A 23,940-nucleotide genomic window follows, 5' to 3' on the forward strand; every position below is an offset into this window, starting at 1 on the left:
AAATTCCTCTAATAAATTCGTTAAAGTATCTACGTACTTTTTCTTTAATGTCTCATTCACCTTGGATTTTTTCTTGTTTGAATCACATGCATGCCAAACAGGGTTTTCAAACAGTGGGTCTCGTCCAAGGTTATTTTGTTTTTCTTGTTTGTCTACGTAAACATCATTTATCGTTTCATCTACGGAAACAGAATTCAAAAGAGGGTAACAAGCATTTACCTCTGCTATTTGGTCTCTGCGGACCGCTGTACACAACTCCATGGAGGAAATAAGTGGTGTGGCAGGGACAGTACGGTCGCCCTGCAGGGTGATGACTCTACCTCCATGCTCAAAACATAGCGTATTATGTAAGTAATTCCGAGCTAGACTAGGGCCCAAGCCATACAGCCACTCCCTGCCTAGATATACGTCTGCTCTGGCTAAGTGCATGACCTGAAAGTCAAGCGGAGCCTTGTAGTCCTGCATAGATAATGGGACCCCCAATACTACGGTATTCCATACCGTTTTGTCATATCCGTTGGCTAGGCCAACAGTATACTCATGATCACTCTGGGTCTCAGTCAATCCCAACTTCTTGACTAACGAGTAGTTCAAGAAGTTGTGACTAGCTCCATCATCAATAAAAACTGTGACTCTACGGCCACCTATGGTGCCATACATGCGCACCATGTCATGCGGACCTACAGTAGGCTGCCACATCGCTGGTGTCACTGAACAAGCGTGATGCTCATCACAATGACACACTGTCACCTCCTAAACTCTGCGGAACTGAGAGGGAGTCTCTGCACTATATGCAACTGCCTAGAAGATTTACCATCTTTTTTGGGGCTCGTTGCCACTCGTGCTGGCTTTAGGCTTTGGACACTCAGCCTTCGTGTGTCCTACTTCATTGCAATTAAAGCAGCGATTTTCCTTTCGCGCTTTAATATATTGCTCTTTCTTTTGGTTTTCGGTGTCTCTTTTTTTTCTGGATGGTCGCGGTTTTTTAGACCAATGACCACCCTGTCCTTCCTGGTCCGTCCTATCCCCTTGTTTGTCACTGCGGAACCCTTTTCTTTTGAGGCCTGACCTCCTCTTTTCACTATCCTCGGCCCTGCTAGAACCACCACACGCGCACTACGACGCTTGATGTCATCGAATATCTGTGCATATTGAATTGCCTCTGCTAAGTCCTTAGGCTGTAGGGGTTCTACGTACTCAAGGTAATCATCTTTGAGGCCTCTCTTAAAGCCTCGCAATGTCTGGAATGCATCGATTCCCTTTAGCTTGAGTACTATCTCCCTGTAATTTGAGATGTACTGAGTTAGGGATTTGTTCTCCATCGAGCACTTGTCCCATAACTCCCAGCTTCTCTCTGCCTCATTAACAGGCAAAAATTCTTTTCGAAACATTGTTTCAAATTCCGTCCAAGTGGCAAGGCGAGTTGTCAAACTCATCCACCACTTGTACGCTTTGCCGGTTAATGAGAGGCTAGCCTCTCTACGGGCTGTATACGGCTAGGCTGCTGTCGCAGCGCGTGCAAATCTGACCACTTCGCTAGAAACATATTGACTGAGTCCTTGTTTCTCTCCTTTTCCTCGCCACCAAAACTAGGCGGCTTTAAGTCTTTTAACAACGACGAAGCTGTCGCTACAGACGGCCCCGCAGGCACATCGGCGGCCTGTACTCCCGCAACCACTGGCGAGGCTACGCTCACCCGTGCCACAGGAGCTCGGCTACCACAAGGAGTCGGAGTACTAGCCGAGGCGGCTGTCAGTGCATCTAACCGTGTGGAGATGCTCTGTAGCATCGTGACTAAATCAGCCTGGACTTTACCCATAGTATTCAATTTGGCATTAAGATATTTAAACAGTCCACTAGAGAGCTCCGTCTCTCTGTCAGGACATCAGCAGGGTCCAATAGGTCATAGTCATCGTCGTCATAATCCAAGAGGTCCTCCTCGGTCCCCTCGACGACGTCAGTGTTCATGTCCTCTGGCTCATCAGCCAGAAAGGGGTCATCAGCCAATGCGACCGCTGCGGGCTCGCTGGGTCCTAAGACGGGGTCAATAGACGAGGAGGGCGCTGGCGGATCACGAGTGATCGATAAGCGCGCTCCGGACCGAACAACGGTCGGGCGTGTACGGCCTGACAATTCGGTCGGGGTCAAACCCGCGACCGAGGACAAGAGACTGGAAAAACCTAGAGAAGTAGAAGGCGGTGGGGACACACTACGCCTAGCAGACATTTTTAATTCTTGCAAAAAATAATGCGAGAACTCAGAAATTACTAAAAAAAACGCTAATAAAAATGAGCAATGGTGGAGAGAGAATAATAGTCACCCCCCTTTACGGTCGCCTGTCGATTTTTTACGTTGCGAGCCCCTACAAGGACGCTTCCGGGATGCTTCGATCCACGAGAAAATATGCCTGCAACTCATAACAAAAATTAATCTCCGGAAACACTTATCCCTTGCCGGGATTATCCCTCCACAGCTGAGAGAGAGGGTCCGTTTGATTAACAAAAAAAACAAAAATAAAAAATTATTATTATTTTTTGGTCGGCTAGCTGTGGGTTGGTCGCCCGTTGTAATGCAAAAGAGGACGGCTGGCCGCCGCCACCTGTGGGCTGGGCAGGCTGGCCGCCCGCCCGTCGGGGCTGGTCGCCCGTTGTGCGCTGGGCAGGCTGGTCGCCCGCCCGTCAGGGCTGGCCGCCCGTTGTTTGTGGGCTGGGCAGGCTGCTCGCTGGGCAACCGCCCGCTGTGGCCAGGCAGCCCGCCCGCTGAGCTGCGTGGCCTGGTTGGCCGCAGCAGCTGCGTAGCCTGGCTGCGTCGCCTGCTGGTAGTGGTTAGCGCCCGCCTGCTACGTGAGGTCGTCGCCCCCCCTCTGCACAACAGCCGTCTACGCCCCTTTCACAAGTGGACAGCAACGTCCTGTGGCTGGTCTTCGCACCCATGCACACCTCCGTAAAAGACGTCTCAGCTCTTCATGGGCCGGCCGCCCGGTCGTGTCTGGCCGTCGGGGCTGTCCACCGCCGGTGCAGCACATTACGGCCCCCGACAGCGACCTTCAGCCATAGCTCCAGACAGCGCCGCTTTTTACTACTTGGCCAAACACTTTGACAAGCTCAGCCGCCTCTCCTCTACAGCCATTCTCTCGCTACTGTGCTGCACAACGTAGGCCAGCGCCTACAGCAGCATTTCACCCCCCCCCCTTTGCACAACGTAGGCCAGCCGCAATGCTATTTGCTCTACACCAGTTTCATTAACGTATACGTGGGACTGGCCGGGCTGGTTTTCGCCGCCCCACCCCCACACACAGGTTTCGTGGGGTTGGTCTGCGCCCCCCCAACCTCGACACACAGGCTTTTTCTTTTGAAAACCTTCAACGCAGAGTTTTTCAAAGCGATTCAACGCAGAAAAAAAAATGAAAACAAACAAATTTTGCTTACCTCGATGCTGTGTGTGACGGGGAGAGAGAATGAGAGAGAGAGAGAAAGAGTTCTTCCCTTCAAAAGACTTGGCCCTCCTTCCTCCACACATTCCCTTGTGGAGATAAGGGTGAGGAGATTGTGGATGAAAACCATCGAGTGGGCTCCGGTCCCCCGTTCGCGCGCGGACTCTCACGATCCCTTCGAACCATGCTCTGATACCAGTGTTAGATATCCGTAACGCCGCTACGGGCGTTACCACGAGAGGGGACTCACCACCCAGCCATAGAGGAAGAATGAGGATTGCCCCTCATCCCCCAGGCTATATAGTGTGTGGCCTGCCGTCCACACTAGCCTGGCCGTCCATGACTCCGCATGGGCGTCCTCTCCCACTGAACCCCGGATATGGCCATCCGGTCTGCCGTCGGTCACAGGCATTACAGCCTACGTGACATTCGTGACACGATATATGTTCCAACACCGTCTCACAAAAGATATATGTTCCAACATAGTCTCACAAAAGAAGATATGTTTCCATCATAGAAAAAATAAGATGGTAAGCACCTTAAGATAGGGAGACCATGCTAACCAAGAGTAGTTTTAACATAGGGAGACCATGCTAACCTTAAGATAGGGAGACAATGCTAACCAGAGTAGTTTTAACATAGCCCCTTCTAGGGGCCCCTTGATATGGCCTGGTCGTTGCACACTAACCAAGCAATGGCAGCTTTCTGCGCTTTCATTCCTTTCAGATCTCATCCTAGCCATCTCTGCAGCGCAGCGACCTCTCCAGACGGCCCCCATTGCTACGTATTTCACTCATCTACCGTCGCAAGTCACGGATGCCTTCGCCATTGCAGTGTTGTGTGTACATCGACGATTGCAAATTGCGGCAATATTGCACAACCAAAATCTGTCACTCTTGGTACGATCTCACCGGTAGATTCTGACAGACTACTGTTCCATGCTTCTGCAGAATCTGTCTGCTACGTCAGCCCTAACCAGGCAGAGTCGCCACGCGTTAGCCCCAATCAGAGGGACGTGCCAGAACCCATCTGCCACATCAGCCCTGAGCAGAGAGAGCCGCTGGAGATTACCTGCCAGGTCAGCCCTAAGCAAAGGGAGCTGCCACATGGACTTGATGCTGGACTTCTGCCAAGGCACGTGGCAATCATCATGGATGGGAATTCAAGGTGGGCTGAGAGAAGGGGGCTGTCACAGTATGCAGGGCACGAGGCAGGTGTCAGGGCATTGAAAGAAGTTGTCCGGCTTTCAAGTGAATGGGGCATACAAGCTCTCACAGTGTTTGCATTCTCAACTGAGAATTGGCATCGCCCAAAGGTTGGTATGCTATGTCATTTTGTCTTTACTATCTTCTCACTTCGTTAGAAATGCATACTATCCTGCATTAAGAATCATCTGTGCCTTTTATTTTCTTTTTCAAATAAGCCCTTTGGGTCTTTTACAATCTATCTTTCTTTCTCACTACTCACATACATACATACATATTTTTGGCCTGAGACCCCTCTATAACACCAAATGTTTGAATACACGGTATTCCTATATTATCATCAAAGAAGAAGTGAATAGGGTGTCCATTGCATGCACGACTATGTTCCCATTGGCACATTTTTGCTTATGTATGTGTGTATGGGTGGGGGTACAAATAAAGAAAGAAAGACCGTGTTAACATCTATGAAAGACCCAATGAGACCAAAAAGTGATACATGTAGTCTATCAATAAATTGGATTTAAAAAGGTTTGAAGAAAGGAAAAGCCATATGAGAGAGAGAGAGAGAGAGAGAGAGAGAGAGAGAGAGAGAGAAAGAAAGATATATTAAGCGTCTACTAAAGACCCAATGGGCCTATGAGACCAAAGTGATACAATGATGTCCATGGCATATCTCATCATGGAATGGAAAATAAAACAGAAAGAAAACATAAATATAGCTATCTCACTGGGGTGATACAAAACTGTCCATGGAAACTCGTCATGGAATACTAAGAACATAGAAACATGGGAGCAACATCAACTACGAGTAGATGGTATACCACTCTCCAAAATGTCAAGCATGGGGCTGACGAGTATGGCTGAAAGGTCTCCCTCAGCTATGCCACGTGGAAAGGTAGCTCGATGGCGGCGGAGCATGTCCTGGATCTGGAGCTGATGAGGTGATCGTGGCCGACGGGGGGGTCGAGGACGTCGGGCACGTTGGAGTGCAGAGGCTCAGTTCGAGGTAACTCCTCTCGGGCGAGGTAGGTCCAGAGCAGCTCGTGGATGGTCCACAAGATCCACTATGTCGGTATCCTCCACCTCCTGGGTCCTGAAGAAATTGGTGATGGTTGGTTGCCGAGGGAGGGGGCGGGGTGGCTGGGGCCCGTGTCTCAAGAAGGTGTCCCTGTGTCTTCGGAGCTCAAGCAGGAAGAGGCCCAAGCAACGCTGGTCCTAGAAGTCAATGATCGGAGCAAAGTTTCAAAGCTACAAAAGAAGCTTCAATGGAAGCTTATAAAACACCAAACATAATTGAGAGCTTGCCCTTTTGTCCTTTGACTTCCATTCTAAATCCCGCATGCGACTCCAGCATTGTCGCCATAAGTGTCCCTGTTTGGAGCAATAACCACAAACCTTATGGTTGCCATAAGAATTAGAAGTTGAAGACCCCTTTTGCTTTGCATCCTTGGAGTCCTCAGAATCCTTAGAATCCTTAGAAGGAGGTGCCCTGCCTTTGCCTTTGTTAGGTTGCTCTCCTCTCGTCCAATGAAAGCATGGTTACCTTTCGTTGAAGAAGCATCCCTGAATTTGCTCTCCTAATCAAGGACCATAAGCACTAGCTCATCCTAGGTAATGGTTTTTGTCCGTCTTGAGGTAATAAGTGAAGAATAGAAACTCCCATATTTTGGGGGCAATTGAGCAAGTAGCTGGATGGCCATATCCTCAGTGGAAATCTCCTTCCCGCATCTAGAAATCTTAGATCGCAATGACTCCAGTTTGTTGATGCGATCCCGCATGGAAGTAGAATCAGTGGGTGAAAGCTTCAACTCTAGGGAAACTCTCTGCAGGTGTCTTCTGGTCGTAGATGTCTCTTACAAGCAACGTCTGCATGGGTAATGAGCGATGATTGAGGGTTGAGAGTTTGGAAGAATGAATGATCGAGCATGGGCATTAAGCCGATCCCATAGAGCAGCTTTGTACCTAAGGGCATCCGGCGAATCCTCATCCGCTGTGGTGTTTGGGTTGGGCCGGAGGACCGGTCGAGTGATGAACTCCAAAAGATCATAAGTCTCCACGAGTGCTTCCACCATGACTTTCTAGATGTCATAGTTTGTGCCATCCAACTTGGCATTTGAAGGAAAAGTCGGAAGAGTGGATATCTGAACCGCCCGAGGTTGGATGAGTGCCATGATGTACCTCCTCTGAAAAACGCAGCCACCAAAACAGCCCAAGAGCTGCTCTCTACACTTGTAGGGAGGGTGAGTGGGATAGAAAGAGAGTAGAGAGGAGAAAAAAACACGGAAAATGCAGATTTTCCCCTCCGTAGAAGAAAACGCAGATTTGAAACACTGCGTACAGCCACCGGGTTTGTGTGAAAACGTAGAAAATCAGCCTCCAATCAGCGATTCCAAGTCTAGACACCTCTGGGCTTTGATATCATGTCAAAGGGCAGTGGAAATGTAATATGCGGAAGCTTCGGAGAAAGATCGGTAACTTCAAAACTCAGAATTCAGCACTCTTTTCGCGACGGAAATTAACGCGCAAACTTGAAAGGAGAAGTGCAGGAATTAGAGAGAGAGAGGGAGAGATGGAGAGGACACAGTATTGGGTCCCAATTACCCTCTGTAGGGCCCCCACCACGGATGGTGTATTTGCTTTATTAGAATGATGAGAAAAACTGAAAGAAAATACAGCAATCTTGGACCTTTTCTTGGCTGGAAAATCCTGCCCTTGACCTTCAGTTCTCCACCCCTTTCCTTAGCAAGTCCCTTGGCTTGTCTAGCCCTTGATTTGCTTGAGCACTTGGTGAATAATGAGAAGAATCATTGGGATTATGGCCTCCACTATTTATACTTCTCTTTAGGAGCAGTCGGCCAGCTGATAAACAGGCAGCCAGCACCAATGTCCCACGACTGGTGAAAATTCAGTAATAAATGCTGAATTAAATCCCAAAAAATGCTGCCTTTTTTTCCTAACAGGCTGAAAGTGATGCGCCTGCTTCTGATTGACTGGACACAGCTTTTGTCCACAATCCTAGGGCTGGGCAGCCTGTATGGGCTGCCCCATACATGCCCTACAGCCATCTAAAGGCTGTAAACTCCTGGAATTTGCCTTATCTGTGCCCTAGGGCTGTCCTACAGCCCCTCCATGGCTGGTGGGTTCAGCTTGGGCCTTCTTGGCCCTCATGGGGGTGGTTCTACACCATTCCCATGCCCCCACTCAGACCCGGGGTAGCCCTATGGGCTGGCCCCTTGTCCTAACCACTATCTACTCAGTGATCTGGCATACCAGATACATAGAACCACTGTCATCATTCTAGAGGGAGACTCACAGCGCGAACTGGCACTGTTTCATGTGCAGGACAGTGCACATCTGACCTTGGACTCATGTGCAGGACAATGCACACCTGACCTCGGACGATTGAGATGGATCCCTGGCTGACTCGTCCCGGACTGGGCTCACATGGGACCAGTTCACCATCCCAGGCCCTGCACCTTCTGTGCAGAAATGTCTACGTGGCATCCAAGTGCGGGATGCACGTGACAGGAAAGATGTAGATGAATGACAAAAATGCTGAAGCTCCAAGAGAGAGATGAGATAAAATAGCAAAACGCTGATGCACTAATCCTCAAGAAAAGAGTGGATACAACCAGCCCATAGGCTAGGAGTGGACTTCGTAGGCAGAGGGCTGAAGGTGCTCACCAATGATGATCAAGAATGATCAAGGAATGATGATGAATGAAGAAGAGGGCAGCATGTATATATACTCCTACATGAGCTGGCCGATTGCTTCCTAGTCTCCTACACGACCTGAAAATAGGTAAAGGCTCCATAAAAAGGGTGGGCAACCCACATCAAAGGCCCATAAAATAAGGAAAAAATAATGGAGGAAAATATGGGAAATGCCTGAGCATAGAAATGCCCCCTGTAAACACCAAATAAGCCACCAACAGGAGATGATATATGCTAACATTAACATCTACATAAGACCCAAAGGGTCTTGTTACATATGATCCAAGCTACCAAAAGAGAATTAGGGGCAACATACTGCGCAGGCCTTGTGTATACAATGGAGTTGGTAGAAAAACCTCACATGTTTGGACTTGTCTTGTGCCATCCTCTCCCTATGATGATTGTGTACATGGAAGTGAGAAGTCAGGGCACTACATAAATGAGTGTAGGAAAAGGCTTGCAAAAGAGAAGGAGAAGAAAGACTCTGGCATGTGTGTGGCCGATGCATTAGCACCTAGTGCCGACAAAAAAGATTCAGCTAGCTATACTCAAGAAGAATGGGTATTCCAAGTACATTGCAGCTATCATCCTTCCTTACATGATGTATGCGTGGCAATTATAAATGTTGATGTATGATACTTTGATAGCGGCGCTAGCAAGCACATCGCATTATAGTGTGATCTCTTCTCTTCCTTGGAAAATGCTCTCGAGGGGGGCACAGTTACATGTGCAAACAACTCCAGTTATGTCGTTAAAGGATTTGGAAAGATTAAGCTCACGGTTGCAAATGGTGGGATGATCACTCTCTCTTGTGTAAAGTATCAAGAAGAATCTCTTGTTAGCTTCAGCCATTGTTGGGCTTGGCCTAGTGGTCCGGTCCGTTTTATGGATGACAGATGCATTGTACATGATTGCAGTGATGGAGATATTACTGTTGCATCCGGTACTTTATGTCATGGTCTTTACAGACTTGATGCATGCAAGAGAGTTGCATGTGATGCACATGCAATGTCTAGTACATCCAGTGTGACAGATGCAGAGCTATGGCATGCTCGGTTTGATCACCTCAACTTTACTTGTCTGCTACTCCTGCAAAGGCATGATATGGTTTCCGCATTGCCGCCACTTGATGCACCTGTCAAGCATGTCTGTGAGGGTTGCATTTTAGGCAAGATGCATCTGGCACCATTTCCAAAGGGTGGTACAGTGAGGGTGGCCCGAAAATTGCAGCTTATACATAGTGATGTATGTGGTTCCATGAGGATATCATCCATTGGAGGTTAACTCTACTTCGTTATGTTCATTGATGACCTTTACAGATTTGGCTGGGTCTATGCTATGAAGCAGAAGTCAGAGGTATTTACGTGCTTTAAGCGCTTTCATCTCATGGCTGGGATGTAAGATTCAAACTCTGCGTACGGATAGATGGGGAGAGTACATGTCCAAAGAGTTTAATGCATAATTGTTGGAAAGAGGCATTCAACATCGGTGTACCGTGCCTTATATGCCTCAACAAAATGGTGTTTTTGAGATAAAAAATAGGTCTCTCATGGAGATGGCACAATGTATGGTGAAGGTCCAAAATTTGCCTCACAGGTTTTGAATGGACGCTGTTATGTGTGCAAGATATGTGCTCTATAGGTGTCCAACAAAGGCTTTGCAGATCATCTCTCCTTACGAAGCTTGGCATGATAGGAAGCCATCAGTGGATCATATGCGTGTCTTTGGATGCCTGGTGTATGCTCTTGTGCCTGAGTAGCATCGCATGAAGCTTGATGATAAGGTAGTGAAATGCATTTTTGTGAGCTATAGAACAGAGAGCAAAGGGTACCTCTCTACCATCCTACCTCAGAGGATTATGGTTAGGAGATTTTTTTTTGGGGAGAATTCATCACAACCCTTGCTTGATTGCAAAAAACAGCCACATGTAGGCTCACATGACTCTTCTTCCTTTGTATGGTACACATTTACCAGGTGTTGGGCATTTGAGTACTCAGCCTATAGCTGAAAATCAGCAGTCTGACATCCTTGACGCTGAGCCCATTGGTCAAGCCAATGTTGGAATTAGGGTTGCAGGAATGCACACACAACTTCAAGAAGATGAGGAAGCTTGAGCACAACACAGTAGTGTATTATGAGTGCCAAAAATGAAAGATAACTAGCCCTAGAAGATAATGGGCGTATATACAATGCACGGGGGAAAAAACCTCCTAGAGAGGGAAAAAGTGCCCCGGCGGTCCTAAGTGTGTTCACACACATCACTACTATAATATGGTAACAAATCCCCCCTGGAGTGATGCGGTGAACAAGAGCTAGCACTCATGTATAGGGAAGTGTCTAGCTATGTGGACGAATCCACAAAAGGGAGTAAGCCCAAAGCTTTGCGAAAAGCTTCGAACTTCTCACGAGGCAGAGCCTTTGTGAAAAGGTCTGCAAGGTTATCCTGTGTTGGCACATAAGCCAAACTGATCTCTCCTGCAGAGAGTCTCTCCCTGACATAATGGTAGTGCACCTCAATGTGCTTCGTACGAGCATGGAACACTGGGTTCCGCGCAACTGCCAATGCGCTCTGACTGTCAGTGAAGATGGTGGTGGCAGATGGCTGCCCAACACCCAAATCAGCCATAAGGCGTCTGAGCCACACACACTCAACCGTAGCTGTGAAAGCTGCCCTGTACTCAGCTTCACAACTAGAAGTGGCCACAGTAGGCTGCTTCTTGCTCAACCATGATATGCATGAGCTTCCAAGCATGAAGCAAAAACCACTCGTGGACACGCGTGTGTCATAACAACCAGCCCAGTCAGAATCTGAAAAAACATGTAAATCTGGCGGCAATGATCCCCCCTTGGGATAAAACAACCCAAGATGCCGAGTACCACTCAAATAGCGAAAGATACGCTTCACTGCCTGCCAATGCTTAATGCCTGGGCTATGCATAAATCTGCTCACCTGTGAGACTGCAAACTGAATGTCTGGCCTCGTAATGCATACATAAATGAGGCAACCAACAGCTGTCTGATAGAGTGTGACATCAAAGTGATCTCCAGCATCATGAAGACTCAACTTCAAACCTGTCTCCATTGGAGTAGCAATAGGCTTGCAGTCTTCAAGGCCAAATCTCCGCAACAATGTTTCAATATACTTTGTCTGACACAAAGCAATACCTCCATCACACTGCTTAAATTGTATCCCCAAATAATGATGCAAATGCCCCAAATCTGACATCTCAAAAGAGGCATTCAAATCAGCCTTAAAATCAGCAATATGACTCTCATTTGGTCCTGTGAGCAGCATGTCATCGACATAGAGAGCAATGATTAGATGTACACCATCCACACGTTTAACATACAAAGTGCTTTCTGTTGGACTATTCTGAAACCCATGTGCAGTCAAATATGCATGTATTTTTTCATACCAAGCTCGTGGAGCTTGCTTTAAACCATATAAAGCCTTTTTTAACCTGCACACTTTGTTTTCCTGCCCTCTTTGAACAAAACCACGAGGCTGCGATACATACACCTCCTCATGCAAATCTCCATTTAAGAACGCAGTCTTTATGTCCAGCTGATGTACATTCCAACCATTATGAGCTGCTAATGCACAGATGCTACGAACAGTGGTCATACGACATGTGGGAGCAAAGGTCTCATCAAAATCAATGCCCTTCTCTTGAGCATAACCTTTTGCAACAAGCCTAGCCTTATGGCGATCCACTGTGCCATCAGGCTTACGCTTCAATTTGTATACCCACTTAGTGCCAATGGCCTTCTTGCCAGGGGGCAAGTCACATAAAGACCATGTACTATTCTTCATAATAGCATCGTATTCTGCTTGCATAGCAGCCATCCAATTTTCTGAACTTTGTGCCTCATCAAATGAAACAGGCTCACTTTCATCGCACATACTAGAAACAGCCAATGCATAACAATCTGACGCATAAGAGGCACCATGAGAGCCAGAACGAGTGCGACTAGACAAAGGGGCATCCAACTTGCTGTCACGCAAAGTCTGCACCAGCCATCTAGGCATATTCCTAGAGCCCTCAATCTCTTGTCTCTCATCCTCAAGTGCATCATGCACATCTGCATCAGATATAGGCTGATCTGTGCCATCATTCAAAACCTGCATAGGCTGAGAAACTGCCTCATGAGGTATTGCACTTGACTGTGCACCACTGAAAAGAGGCAACAATGTATCATAGACATCACGTGAGCTGATATTTGTCTCCTTAGTACATGAAACCAAGGGCTGAACTGCATCTTCCACAAATACAACATCACGGCTAACCAAAATGCGCTTTGTCTGTGGATGATACAAACGATAGCCTTTGCTCTCAGCACTATATCCAACAAAAATACATTTGACAGCTTTGTCATCCAATTTTCTGCGATGTTGCACAGGCACTAATGCATATGCCAGGCAACCAAAAACACGTAAATGGCCAACAGATGGCTTGCGGCTATGCCAAGCCTCATATGGAGTGACAACTTGTAATGCTTTGGTGGGACACCTGTTTAGTACATAAGTGGCACACATGACAGCCTCAAGCCAAAAACCATGTGGTAGACTTTGACTCTTAACCATACATCTTGCCATTTCCATGAGAGACCTGTTTTTTCTCTCAGCCACACCATTTTGCTGTGGTGTATACGGCACTGTACATTGGTGTTTTATCCCACGCTCAGCCAGAAATGTTGGGGTAAAGGCGTTATGCCCACCCTTATAGTGTGTACAAGCCCATAAGTTATAGTACATAGTACACTTAGTACTTTTAATGTACTAAGTGCACTATGTGTACTAGTGCAATATACATGTGTGATAGGGGAGTCACACTCTCATGCTTTTCATGAGTTGACTTATCCCCACAACTCTCTCTCTCTCTCTCCCTTGCTTCTCTGTGTATGTCTCCCATGAATGAACTCTAACCCTAATTACAGGTTTCTCCCCATCAACTGGTATCAGAGCTTTGGTCTCCAGATTCTTCTTCTGGTTCTCCTCCCTCTTCTACTCTGCTGGTCGCCTGCTCTTGGGCCTTTTGATTCCTTGGTCGCAGGGGCTGGCCAGATACTGCCTGTGTGTGAAGAGGCGTAGCCATCCAGTCATCGCAGCAGCAGCCAGCGCACCTACAAGAAGCATCGGCGTAGGCATATAAGCAGCAAGGCGCTGGTGGCCAAAGAAGCGAGTCGGCTCAGCAGCGAACGCAGGCGTGTAGAAGGCAAACACGAGTGAAGAAGCGAAGGCTACTAGGCGAACGAAGAGGAGGAGACGACGAAGGCAGCCAGGCAGACACGTAGGCAGTGGGCGTTGAGGCGTTTAATCGCGATTCGGCTGGCTACAGAGCATATTAGCGTTGGGCGGAGCCCGTCATGTAAACTTGCGCTATAGGCGAGCGAAGCGCACAGCAGGCGAAGGCGGCTGCAAAGCAAACAGCAGCATCTTCATTGCGTGGGCAGACGTAGCTCATTTCCCCCTTTCCAACGGGAGTTCCAACGCAGCAGCAACCTCAGCAGCAGCCAGCGCCCAGCATCAGCCGTACCTGCACAAACTTCATCTTGATTGGAGCAGCCATCAAATCTGCAGCAAAAGTGCCCCCCTTCTCACCTGCACAAAACAGAAGCAGATTCCTGCAACAAAAAATTCAGCCTGCAAATTGGATTAAATCAAAGGTATTTTGCTTCAATTTTGGAAATTTCTTATCAATTCAAGCAATTGAGCAGGTACAGGTGCCCAATTGCTCAATTTTTGAGCAAAATTGGCAAAATTGGGTGACATTGGTCACAATCAGGATAAATTTGCAGGAAATTGGTCAAATCAGGATCAATTTGCAGGAAATTGGATGTCGGAATTTGGGGCTTTTGATGTAATTGTGCAATTAAGCACTCATACATGCTGTATGATGTGAGAAATCGCACATTTGGGCAAAATTGCAGCAAATTGCAGCAAATTGCAGTGCAAATCAAGGGGCTTTTGTGCCGATTTGGTTGATTTGCACGCAGGCAATTGCATTTGATGCTGTGGATAATGTGTTGATGCCTTACAAGCACTCAATGTGCCTGTAAAACAAGGGGCTTTCATGTATTTGATGTATATGTGGCCAGGGGGAAGCATCTTGAACACTCTGGATGCCTTCATGTGCGTCAATGTACCATGCATGATCAGAAATTGATCTCAAATCAAGGGGCTTTTCAAGTTTGTATGCTTGTTGAGCTTGGCAAAGCAGCAGGCAAGACATTTATGCCTTGAATCCTCAGAAATCAGCTTGCAGTCAAGGGGCTTTTGCCCAATTTCTGTTCGGGACTGTTTTATGCAGTGTTCGTGACTGTAAAAATCTGATTTTCACTCATTTGGACAGCCAGGAGAGCATTTATTGCTACTGTACCTGCTGGTACAGATTTGGCACAGCTTTGTGCATGTTTTGGCATGGCTGTACACTGTTTTGAGTGATCAAAAGGTTCAAATTCAGCTGCTGAAATTGCCGGTACAGGTTTGGTACATCATTGGTGAGCGCTTAGTACTGCTGTACAGTACTTTGGTAGGGCAAAAGAGCACATTTAAGGTGCTGTCCAAAATCTGCAACAACCAGATTTTGGTGTTTTTCATCACAAAAAGTGGGAGAAAAGTTGCATTCTTGCTTCCGCAGTGGGAGATAAAGCTTGGGAGAACATTTGTAAGCACTTTGTGTGCTTTGGGTGCAGTGTTTGCACATCTTTTGGTGCAGTGTTTGCACATTTGCAGGGAGTCAGGCATTTACAGGTTGCATATTGCTATGGCAACCACAGGTGAGAGCTCTTCATTGCTTCACATCAAGAAGCTTGAAGGCTCGCAGAATTATGACATTTGGCAAACCCAGTGCTACAATGTGTTGCTTCAGAAAAAGCAGCACAAACCTATCAAAGAAAGGGGTGTGATGCCCGCTTCTCTTACAGCTGAAGAGTGGGAAGATATGGATGAGCTGGCAAGATCTACTATCATGTTGTCTGTGTCAGACTCATTACTTTTCAGCATTCGTGAAGAGAAGACAGCTTGGGGAATGTGGCAGAGATTGCAGGACTTGTATGCCCAACAAAGTGCCTCAAGCAAAGTGTATTGGTTGAAGAAACTCATAGGCCTTCAGATGAAGGAAGGGGCTTCTATGACAGCCCATCTCAATGAGTTTAATGGTATTGTCAGCCAGGTTATAAATCAAAAGTTGGCAATGGACGATGAGTTCAAAGCCACTTTTTTGTTATGCACTTTGCCAGAGAGTTGGGACACATTCAGGACAGCCACTAGCAATTCGCATGCTATGCTGTCATATGCAGATGTTGAGGGTGCTCTTCTTCAAGAAGAGATGAACAGGAAAAACAACTCTGTTGGAAAGTCCAATGCAATGAATGCACGTGGGAGATCCCAGCAAAGGGGGAAAAGCCAAGAAAGGGGAAGGAGCAAGTCTCGCTCCAAAAAGGATTTGGAATGCCATTATTGTGGCAAGAAGGGACACATTAAAAAGCAATGCTACAAATGGAAAAATGATCAGAAAGAAAAGGGAAAAGGCAAAGACAAAGAGAAGGATGAAGCCAAAGATGTAAAGCCAAAGGGCAAAAGTGGAGTCAAGATCGAAGAAATCAATGTGTCACATGCAGGTGGCAGTGAGGATGAGGTCCTCTTTACGTCTTCACTTGATGCCCATTCACTTCTTACAGGTGGTCATGGTATGCACTCATGGATCATTGATTCAGGTGCCTCCTTTCATGTCACAGGTTGCAGAGACTTGTTTGTCAGGTACACTGCTGGCAATGAAGGAGTAGTTTATTTGGGTGATAACCATGCATGCAAAATTCTTGGCAGAGGTGATGTGAGGCTTGTATTTTCAGATGGCTCACAGCTTATGCTCCATGATGTCAGGCATGTGCCTGAGATCAAGAAGAATCTGCTTTCTACTGGACAGCTTGATGATGCTGATTATGTTACCACATTTGGTAGTGGAAAGTGGAAGATTAGTAAGGGCTCACTGGTTGTTGCCAGAGGCTCTAAGGTGGACACTCTTTATTTCATGCATGCAGGTGTTTGTCACCATGCAAATGTAAATGCAACCGAGCTGCCGGAAATCTCTATGTGGCATAGCCGGTTGGGACACATGAGTGTCAAGGGAATGGAGCAATTGTCTCGTTTGGGTTACTTGCCTTCTCTAAAGTTTTCAAGTTTTCAGTTTTGTGAGCATTGTATATATGGTAGGCAACTACAGTGCCCCCACAAGAAAGCTCTTGGACAGAAAGATGCTCAGTTAGAGCTTGTGCATACAGATGTATGTGAGATGCCTCAGCTTTCTTTGGGAGGGGCAAAATATTTTGTGTCTTTCATTGATGATGCCACACGCAAGGTGTGGGTTTATCCTCTTCGTTTGAAGAGTGATACATTCTCAGTGTTTCAGAAGTTTGTTGCTCATGTTGAGAATCAAACTGGCAAAACACTGAAGGCTTTGCGTTCCGACAATGGTGGAGAGTATACGTCCAAACAGTTTCAGGACTTTTGTGATGCTAAAGGCATCAAGAGGGAGCTCTCTACTCCTTATGATCCTCCACAAAACGGGACAGCAGAGAGGATGAACAGGACCATACAGGAGAAGGTCCGTTCTATGTTGTCACATGCTGCATTACCTCATGGTTTTTGGGCTGAAGCTGTTATGACAGCCGTTCACCTTATAAACAGGTCACCTAACACGAGGCTTGGTGGGAAAGTGCCAGAAGAAGTATGGACAGGAAAGCCTCCGTCATACAAGCACTTGAGAGTGTTTGGTTGCGTTGCGTACGTGCACATACGCAGGGAAATGCGCACCAAACTTGATCCCAAGTCTCACAAATGCATATTCCTAGGATATGGTGACAGAGGTGAAATGGGGTATAGACTTTGGGATCCCATGAATAGAAAGATCATACGCAGCAATGATGTCATTTTTGATGAAACATGCATGTATAAGGAGCCTGCAAGGCAACAGGAGCCTGGCAGAGTCATCTTTGATGATGATGGACATCATGGACAACAACAAAGGGCTGTAAATCAGCCATTACAGCAGGAAAACCAGCCCTTAAATGGTGCTGAAAATGGTCCAAATGGACAGCCAGATATGGCAGAAGATATCCCTATGGATATACCACAGTTGGAGGATATACCGGGCATGATTTTTCAGCCTTATGGCATGGAACAGGAGCCACCAATGGGTGATATGCAGGCTGGACAGCAACCTGCAAATGATGGTCATTGGGTACGGAGGTCCACTAGACCCTCCAGAGTCCCTGACAGGTTTGTTCCAGGGGTTGACTATTTGATGCTTACTGACTGTGGGGAGCCCTCATGTTACAAAGAGGCTTTACAGAGGGCAGACAAAGCTCTATGGGAGCGTGCCATGAAGTCAGAGATGGATTCTCTGCATAAAAATGGAACATGGAAATTGGTGTCTTTGCCTGCAGGCAAGAAGGTTTTGCCATGCAAGTGGGTATACAGGCTCAAAGTTGCATCAGATGCTAAGCCAAGATACAAAGCCAGGTTAGTGGCTAAGGGCTTCAAGCAGGAATATGGTGTGGACTTTGATGAGATCTTCTCTCCAGTGGTCAAAATGACCACACTTAGAGCTGTGTTGGCTTTGGTTGCACATGATGATCTGGACTTGATTCAGATGGATGTGAAGACTGCTTTTCTTCACGGTGATCTCCATGAGGAGATATATATGCAGCAGCCAGAGGGTTATGCAGTGAGTGGAAAGGAGAAGCTTGTATGCAAGCTGAAAAAGAGTCTTTATGGGCTCAAACAGGCACCAAGAGAATGGTATCATAAATTTGATACATTCATGAAATCTCAGAAATTCAGGAGAAGTGACATAGATCACTGCTTGTACACCAAGAAAGCTTTGGATGGCAGTCTCTTGATTCTCATTTTGTATGTTGATGATATGTTGATTGCCGGAAAATCTCGTAAAGAGATGGATGCCTTAAAGCAGAGGCTGCATCAAACCTTTGATATGAAGGATTTGGGTGATGCAAATCACATTTTGGGTATGCGGATACTTCGGGACAGAAATCAGCATGTGTTGTATTTGTCTCAGAAGGAATACATTGGCAAAGTCTTGCAGAGGTTCAATATGGACGGGGGGAAGAAAGCTAGTACTCCTTTGCCTCCATATGTGAAACTCAGTGCTATGGACAGCCCACAGTCAGATAGAGACAGGGCTGATATGGCCAAGATTCCGTATGCTTCAGCTTGTGGCAGTCTCATGTATGCCATGGTTGCTACTAGGCCGGACATTGCATTTGCAGTGGGAGTGGTTTCTAGATACATGGCCAACCCTGGCAAGAAGCATTGGGAAGCAGTGAAAGGTGTCATGAGATACCTAAAGGGCACACAGGATTTGTGCATTTGCTTTGGCAAACAGAATGCATTAGTGCATGGTTACACGGATTCGGATTATGCCGGTCATCCAGATAACCGGAAGTCTACTACCGGTTATGTATTTACATTCACAGGAGGTGCTGTGTCATGGATATCCAGGATGCAGAAGTGCACTGCCTTATCTACTACAGAGGCCGAGTATATTGCAGCCACAGAGGCTTGCAAGGAGGCATTATGGCTATCTCGGTTAGTGGTTGATTTGGGTTATACAGGGGATATTCCATTGTTGCATTGTGACAGTCAGAGTGCCATCCAGTTGGCAAAGAACCCTGTCTTTCATGCAAAGACGAAGCATGTGGATGTGAAGTATCACTTCATCAGAGAGGTGATAGAGAACAAGCAAATTCAGCTTGTTAAGATTCATACGGATGACAACCCGGCTGATCTGTTGACAAAGAGTTTGCCTCCGGAGCGGTTTGCTCATTGCAGACACTTGATGGGCATTGGATGAGGCCAGTTTCAGCCTTGATATGGCCTTGTATATTATCATGTACATGCTGATTTTTTCTTTTCCTTTACTTAAGGGCATTTTGCCTTTAAGTGGGAGGTTGTTGGGGTAAAGGCGTTATGCCCACCCTTATAGTGTGTACAAGCCCATAAGTTATAGTACATAGTACACTTAGTACTTTTAATGTACTAAGTGCACTATGTGTACTAGTGCAATATACATGTGTGATAGGGGAGTCACACTCTCATGCTTTTCATGAGTTGACTTATCCCCACAACTCTCTCTCTCTCTCTCCCTTGCTTCTCTGTGTATGTCTCCCATGAATGAACTCTAACCCTAATTACAGGTTTCTCCCCATCAAGAAATGCATTAAATTCTGAAGACATATACTCCCCCCCTCGATCTGAACGGAGGGTGCCCATCTTACTTTCTGACACATTTTCAGCCATAACCAAAAACTGTTTGAAGCACAAAAACACTTCGGACTTTGCCTTCAAAGGATATACCCATGCATGCCTGGTAAGATCATCAATGAAAGTCACGAAGTAAAGGTAGTTTCCAAATGATGGAGTTTGCATGGGACCACAAACATCACTGTGAACAAGCTGCAATCTGCGTTCAGCTCTCACTGATCCATCTTTGGGAAAGGAAGCACGCTGCATTTTACCCAATATGCAGCCCTCACAAACATGCTTGACAGGTGCCTCAAGCTTAGGCAAAGAAGACACCATTTCAGATTTCTGCAGGCGCAGCAAACTTGCAAAATTCAGATGGCCAAAACGTGCATGCCACAGTTTTGCATCTGAAATAGCCTGCGTATCCATAATAGCACATGCTGAATCCTCTACACATTTGCCATCCATATTGAGCTTATACAGCCCTCGACATAGTGAACCAGATGCTACAATGATGTCACCACAAGAGAGATCATGAACAGTACATCTGTCATCCACAAATTTTACAACCAAACCTGTTTTGGCAAATGCGGAGACTGACAGCAGATTCTTTTTGATCCCTGGCACATACAATGCATCAAAAAGTGTAAAGGTGTTGCCATTTGCAACATTCAGCACAATCTGTCCAACTCCTTCAACGGGATAAGAGGAGTTATTGGCACAAGTGACAGTATTCCCTGTGGGAGCAGACTCAAGGAAAGTGAATAAACTGCGCTGCGAGGTGATATGCTTAGTGGCACCACTGTCAAAGTACCATACATCTGAATCTACTGCAGACATACATGTGTCATGCAAAGATGGGTCATAACTGCACTGCGCATTGAATGCCCAATCTGTATCTAGCACAACATTAGCAGATTCATTGTTAGAAGGAGAGGCATCTGCAACAGCCATACCAGCCTCTTTCTTCTTAGCCTCTTTCGCAGCCAGCTTAGGACACGCTTTGATGACATGATCATTTCCCTTACAGTACTTGCAAAATGTCTTCTGTTTGTCACCCTTCTTCTCATCTTTGTCTTCCTTCTTTGGTTGCGCAGCATTTGCAGATTTCTGCTTACTAGAAGAAAAGCCAGCTTTACCTTTCCCGCTTCTCTGACTAGCAACAAAAGCTTGATCTGCGACACGCATAATATTCCTGTTTTGCCTTGACTGGTCTTCTTGCAGCAAAACAGAAACTAACTCCTCAAATGATAAGGCATTGGGATTGCCTTTCATCATCAAGCGAAGAGTGGAAGCAAAACCCTGATAAGAATCTGGTAGACCATTCAAAACAGTCTGCACAAGTGAACTGTCTGACAGGATTTCATCTGCAGAAATGAGCTGCTCTTTGAAATCCTTGATCTTTGTCAAAAAGCTATCCATAGAATCACCTTCGTTCATATGCTCACTCTCCAACTGTTTTCGGAGGTAAGCAACACGAGCCTCATTTCTTGCCTGATACAATGTGGCAAGTACATCCCAAGCATCCTTAGAAGTCCTGCAGGAGCGAATATGTGGGATAATGGTACGTTTGACGGACAGCGCAATCAAGGCATGAGCCTGCGCATCTCTACCATCCCAACGAATCTGCTCTGCTGAAAGTGGTGGTTCTCGAACAGCTGCTACAGCACTTGTGCCTGCACCATCATCAACAGTACCTGTTTCTGATGTGTTTGCAGCATTCCCAGCCACAATAGGACATGCATCAATACCCTGCACAATGTTCCATAACCCCTTTGCTACCAATACATGTCGCATCATATATGCCCACAATGGATAGTTGGTGCCATCCAACTTATCCTCAGCAGCCAACATGCGGAATACATCATTGTTGTCAGCCATGGCCAATGACTGTACTACTAGATGTAAATGCTGTCTGTAAGAGGTAAACCTGTATAAAATCGACCTGTGCTATGTAGCACAGCCCAAAACAGACGAATGGGCACCTGTCCTGCAGATTTTAATCTTGACAGAAAATCTGCACAGTAGGACGATTTTGCCTGCGCAGTACTTGGAATGCAAAAACGGAGGGCGAAATGACTTCAGATCAAAATTCTGAAACGGCATATACTAACCTGCAGACGCTCGTGAAACCTCGTTGCAATCGGAGGAGATGAAGCGGCAGGTGCCGGTGATGCTGCCCGGGAGGAGGAAGCCTGCTCTGATACCAATTGTTGGAATTAGGGTTGCAGGAATGCACACACAACTTCAAGAAGATGAGGAAGCTTGAGCACAACACAGTAGTGTATTATGAGTGCCAAAAATGAAAGATAACTAGCCCTAGAAGATAATGGGCGTATATACAATGCACGGGGGAAAAAACCTCCTAGAGAGGGAAAAAGTGCCCCGGCGGTCCTAAGTGTGTTCACACACATCACTACTATAATATGGTAACAGCCAATATTGATGATGTAGTGGCAGAGGAAAGGAGAGCCATGCACGAAACTAAAGCAGTACTTCGTTGGCTGTTGCGAACCTTACGGGATAGGCTCCTTTGCCAGGGAGAATACGTGCAAGTTCTCGCCATGCATCTGGGCACTTTGTAGATCATGCTCTCACGAGCACCTTGTGCAATGAAGAGGAGCCTATTTCCTTGAGGAAGCACAAGAAGATGGTCATTGGATGCATGCTATGGAGGACAAGTATACTCTATACTAAAAAATGACGCATGGTATTTGGCAGATTTGCCTTATGGCAAAAAAGCCATTGGTACGAAGTGGGTTTACAAGTCGAAGTGAAAAGCAGATAGTAGCGTTGACCACTGCAAGGCACGGCTTGTTGCCAAAGGTTATACTCAACAAAGGGCATCGATTATGATGAGACTTTTGCACCCATGTCTCGTATGACCACCATTTGGTCCATCATCGCATTGGCAACACATCATGGATGGCATGTACATCAGTTGGACATTAAAATTGGTTTCTTGAATGGTGAATTGCATGAGAAGGTATATGTATCTCAACCTCATGGTTTTGTACAAAAGGGACAGGAAAGCAAAGTATGCAGGTTGAAGAAAGCCTTATATGGCTTTAAGTAGGCTCCTAGGGCTTGGTATGAAAAGATTCATGCATACTTGGTTGCACATGGTTTCTACAACAGTCCTACTGAAAGTACCCTGTATGTCCAGAGGACTTGGGATAGTTTCTTGATCATCGTCTTGTATGTTGATTACATGCTGCTCATAGGCCTTAATGACGAACAGATTTCAGCTTTCAAAGGTGAATTACATTCATCATTTGAGATATCAGATCTGGGTTAGCTGCATTTTTACTTGGACATTTTTTTTACAATGTGATGATGGTATAGTCACGCTTGAAAATTGTAAGCTTGTGTCTACACCACTTGAGACAGGTGCCAAGCTTTGCATTCAAGAATTTGGAGACTCTTTTGATGAGACATTATATCAGAGCAGGCTCTTGGTTGCTCGATTTATTTATGCAACACAAGGCCATACATTCAGTTTGGTATCTCTCAATTGAGCAGGTTTATGCATAGCCCAGGCTCCAAGCATTGGCAGACTGTCAAGCAGGTTTTGGGCTACTTACAGGGCACTGAGTACCTCGGATTGTTCTATCCCAGGGTGGGGTGATTCACAGTTGCATGCCTTTCTAGATTCGGATTGGGTTGCATGCTATGACACTAGGGTGTCCACTAGTGGCTTTTACTTCTATCTTGGTGATTCATGTATAACATTGCTCAACAATCAGCAGAGCTAACAATGGCCACTTCGAGCTATGAAGCTGATTACAGGTAGCTTTTACAACTACAGTTGAGTGTGTTTGGCTCAGACGTCTTATGGTTGATTTGGGTGTTGGAGAGCTGTCCTCCACTACCATTTTTACTGACAGTTACATCGTATTGGCAATTGTTGCAAGGAACCTAGTGTTTCATGCTCGCACTAAGCACATTGAGGTGCATTATCATCATGTAAGGGAAAGACTCTTTGCAGGGGAGATCAACTTGGTATATGTGCCTACACATGATAACCTAGCAGATTTGTTCACGAAGGCACTTCCTCCTGAAAAGGTTGAAGCTTTACACAAAGCTTTGGGCTTACTGTCTTTTGGGGATTGATCCGCTATCTCCCTGTACATGTTCACATCATCACTCCAGGGGGTTTTGTAGACATCTATGTCATGGCAGTGATGGGTGAACTCTAGTAGGACCAGCCGGGGCACTTTTTACTCTCCATAAAGAGGGTTTTTTTCCCCCTTGCACTCTAGGTGTGAACCCACCCTTATTTCATTATAGGGTTCATCTTACATTGTACTTTTGGCACTTAT

At 46.3% G+C, this 23,940-nt stretch overlaps 1 protein-coding gene across 1 annotated transcript in view; it reads left to right on the forward strand.

Annotated features, from left to right (window-relative positions):
- Nucleotides 1-4,033: 4,033 nt before the first annotated feature.
- The window catches only part of LOC147618284 (uncharacterized), a 40,534-nt gene continuing 20,627 nt past the window's right edge, over nucleotides 4,034-23,940 (forward strand). The window contains exon 1 of the mRNA XM_086774739.1: nucleotides 4,034-4,748. Within this exon, the coding sequence (XP_086630865.1) occupies nucleotides 4,098-4,748 (651 nt within the window). The 5' untranslated portion in view covers nucleotides 4,034-4,097. The remainder of the gene's footprint in view (nucleotides 4,749-23,940) is intronic.

The sequence above is a fragment of the Cibotium barometz genome, chromosome 35 (genome assembly GCF_041138505.1).
Source record: "Cibotium barometz isolate CiBa-2024 chromosome 35, ASM4113850v1, whole genome shotgun sequence".
Classification (NCBI taxonomy): Eukaryota; Viridiplantae; Streptophyta; class Polypodiopsida; order Cyatheales; family Cibotiaceae; genus Cibotium; species Cibotium barometz.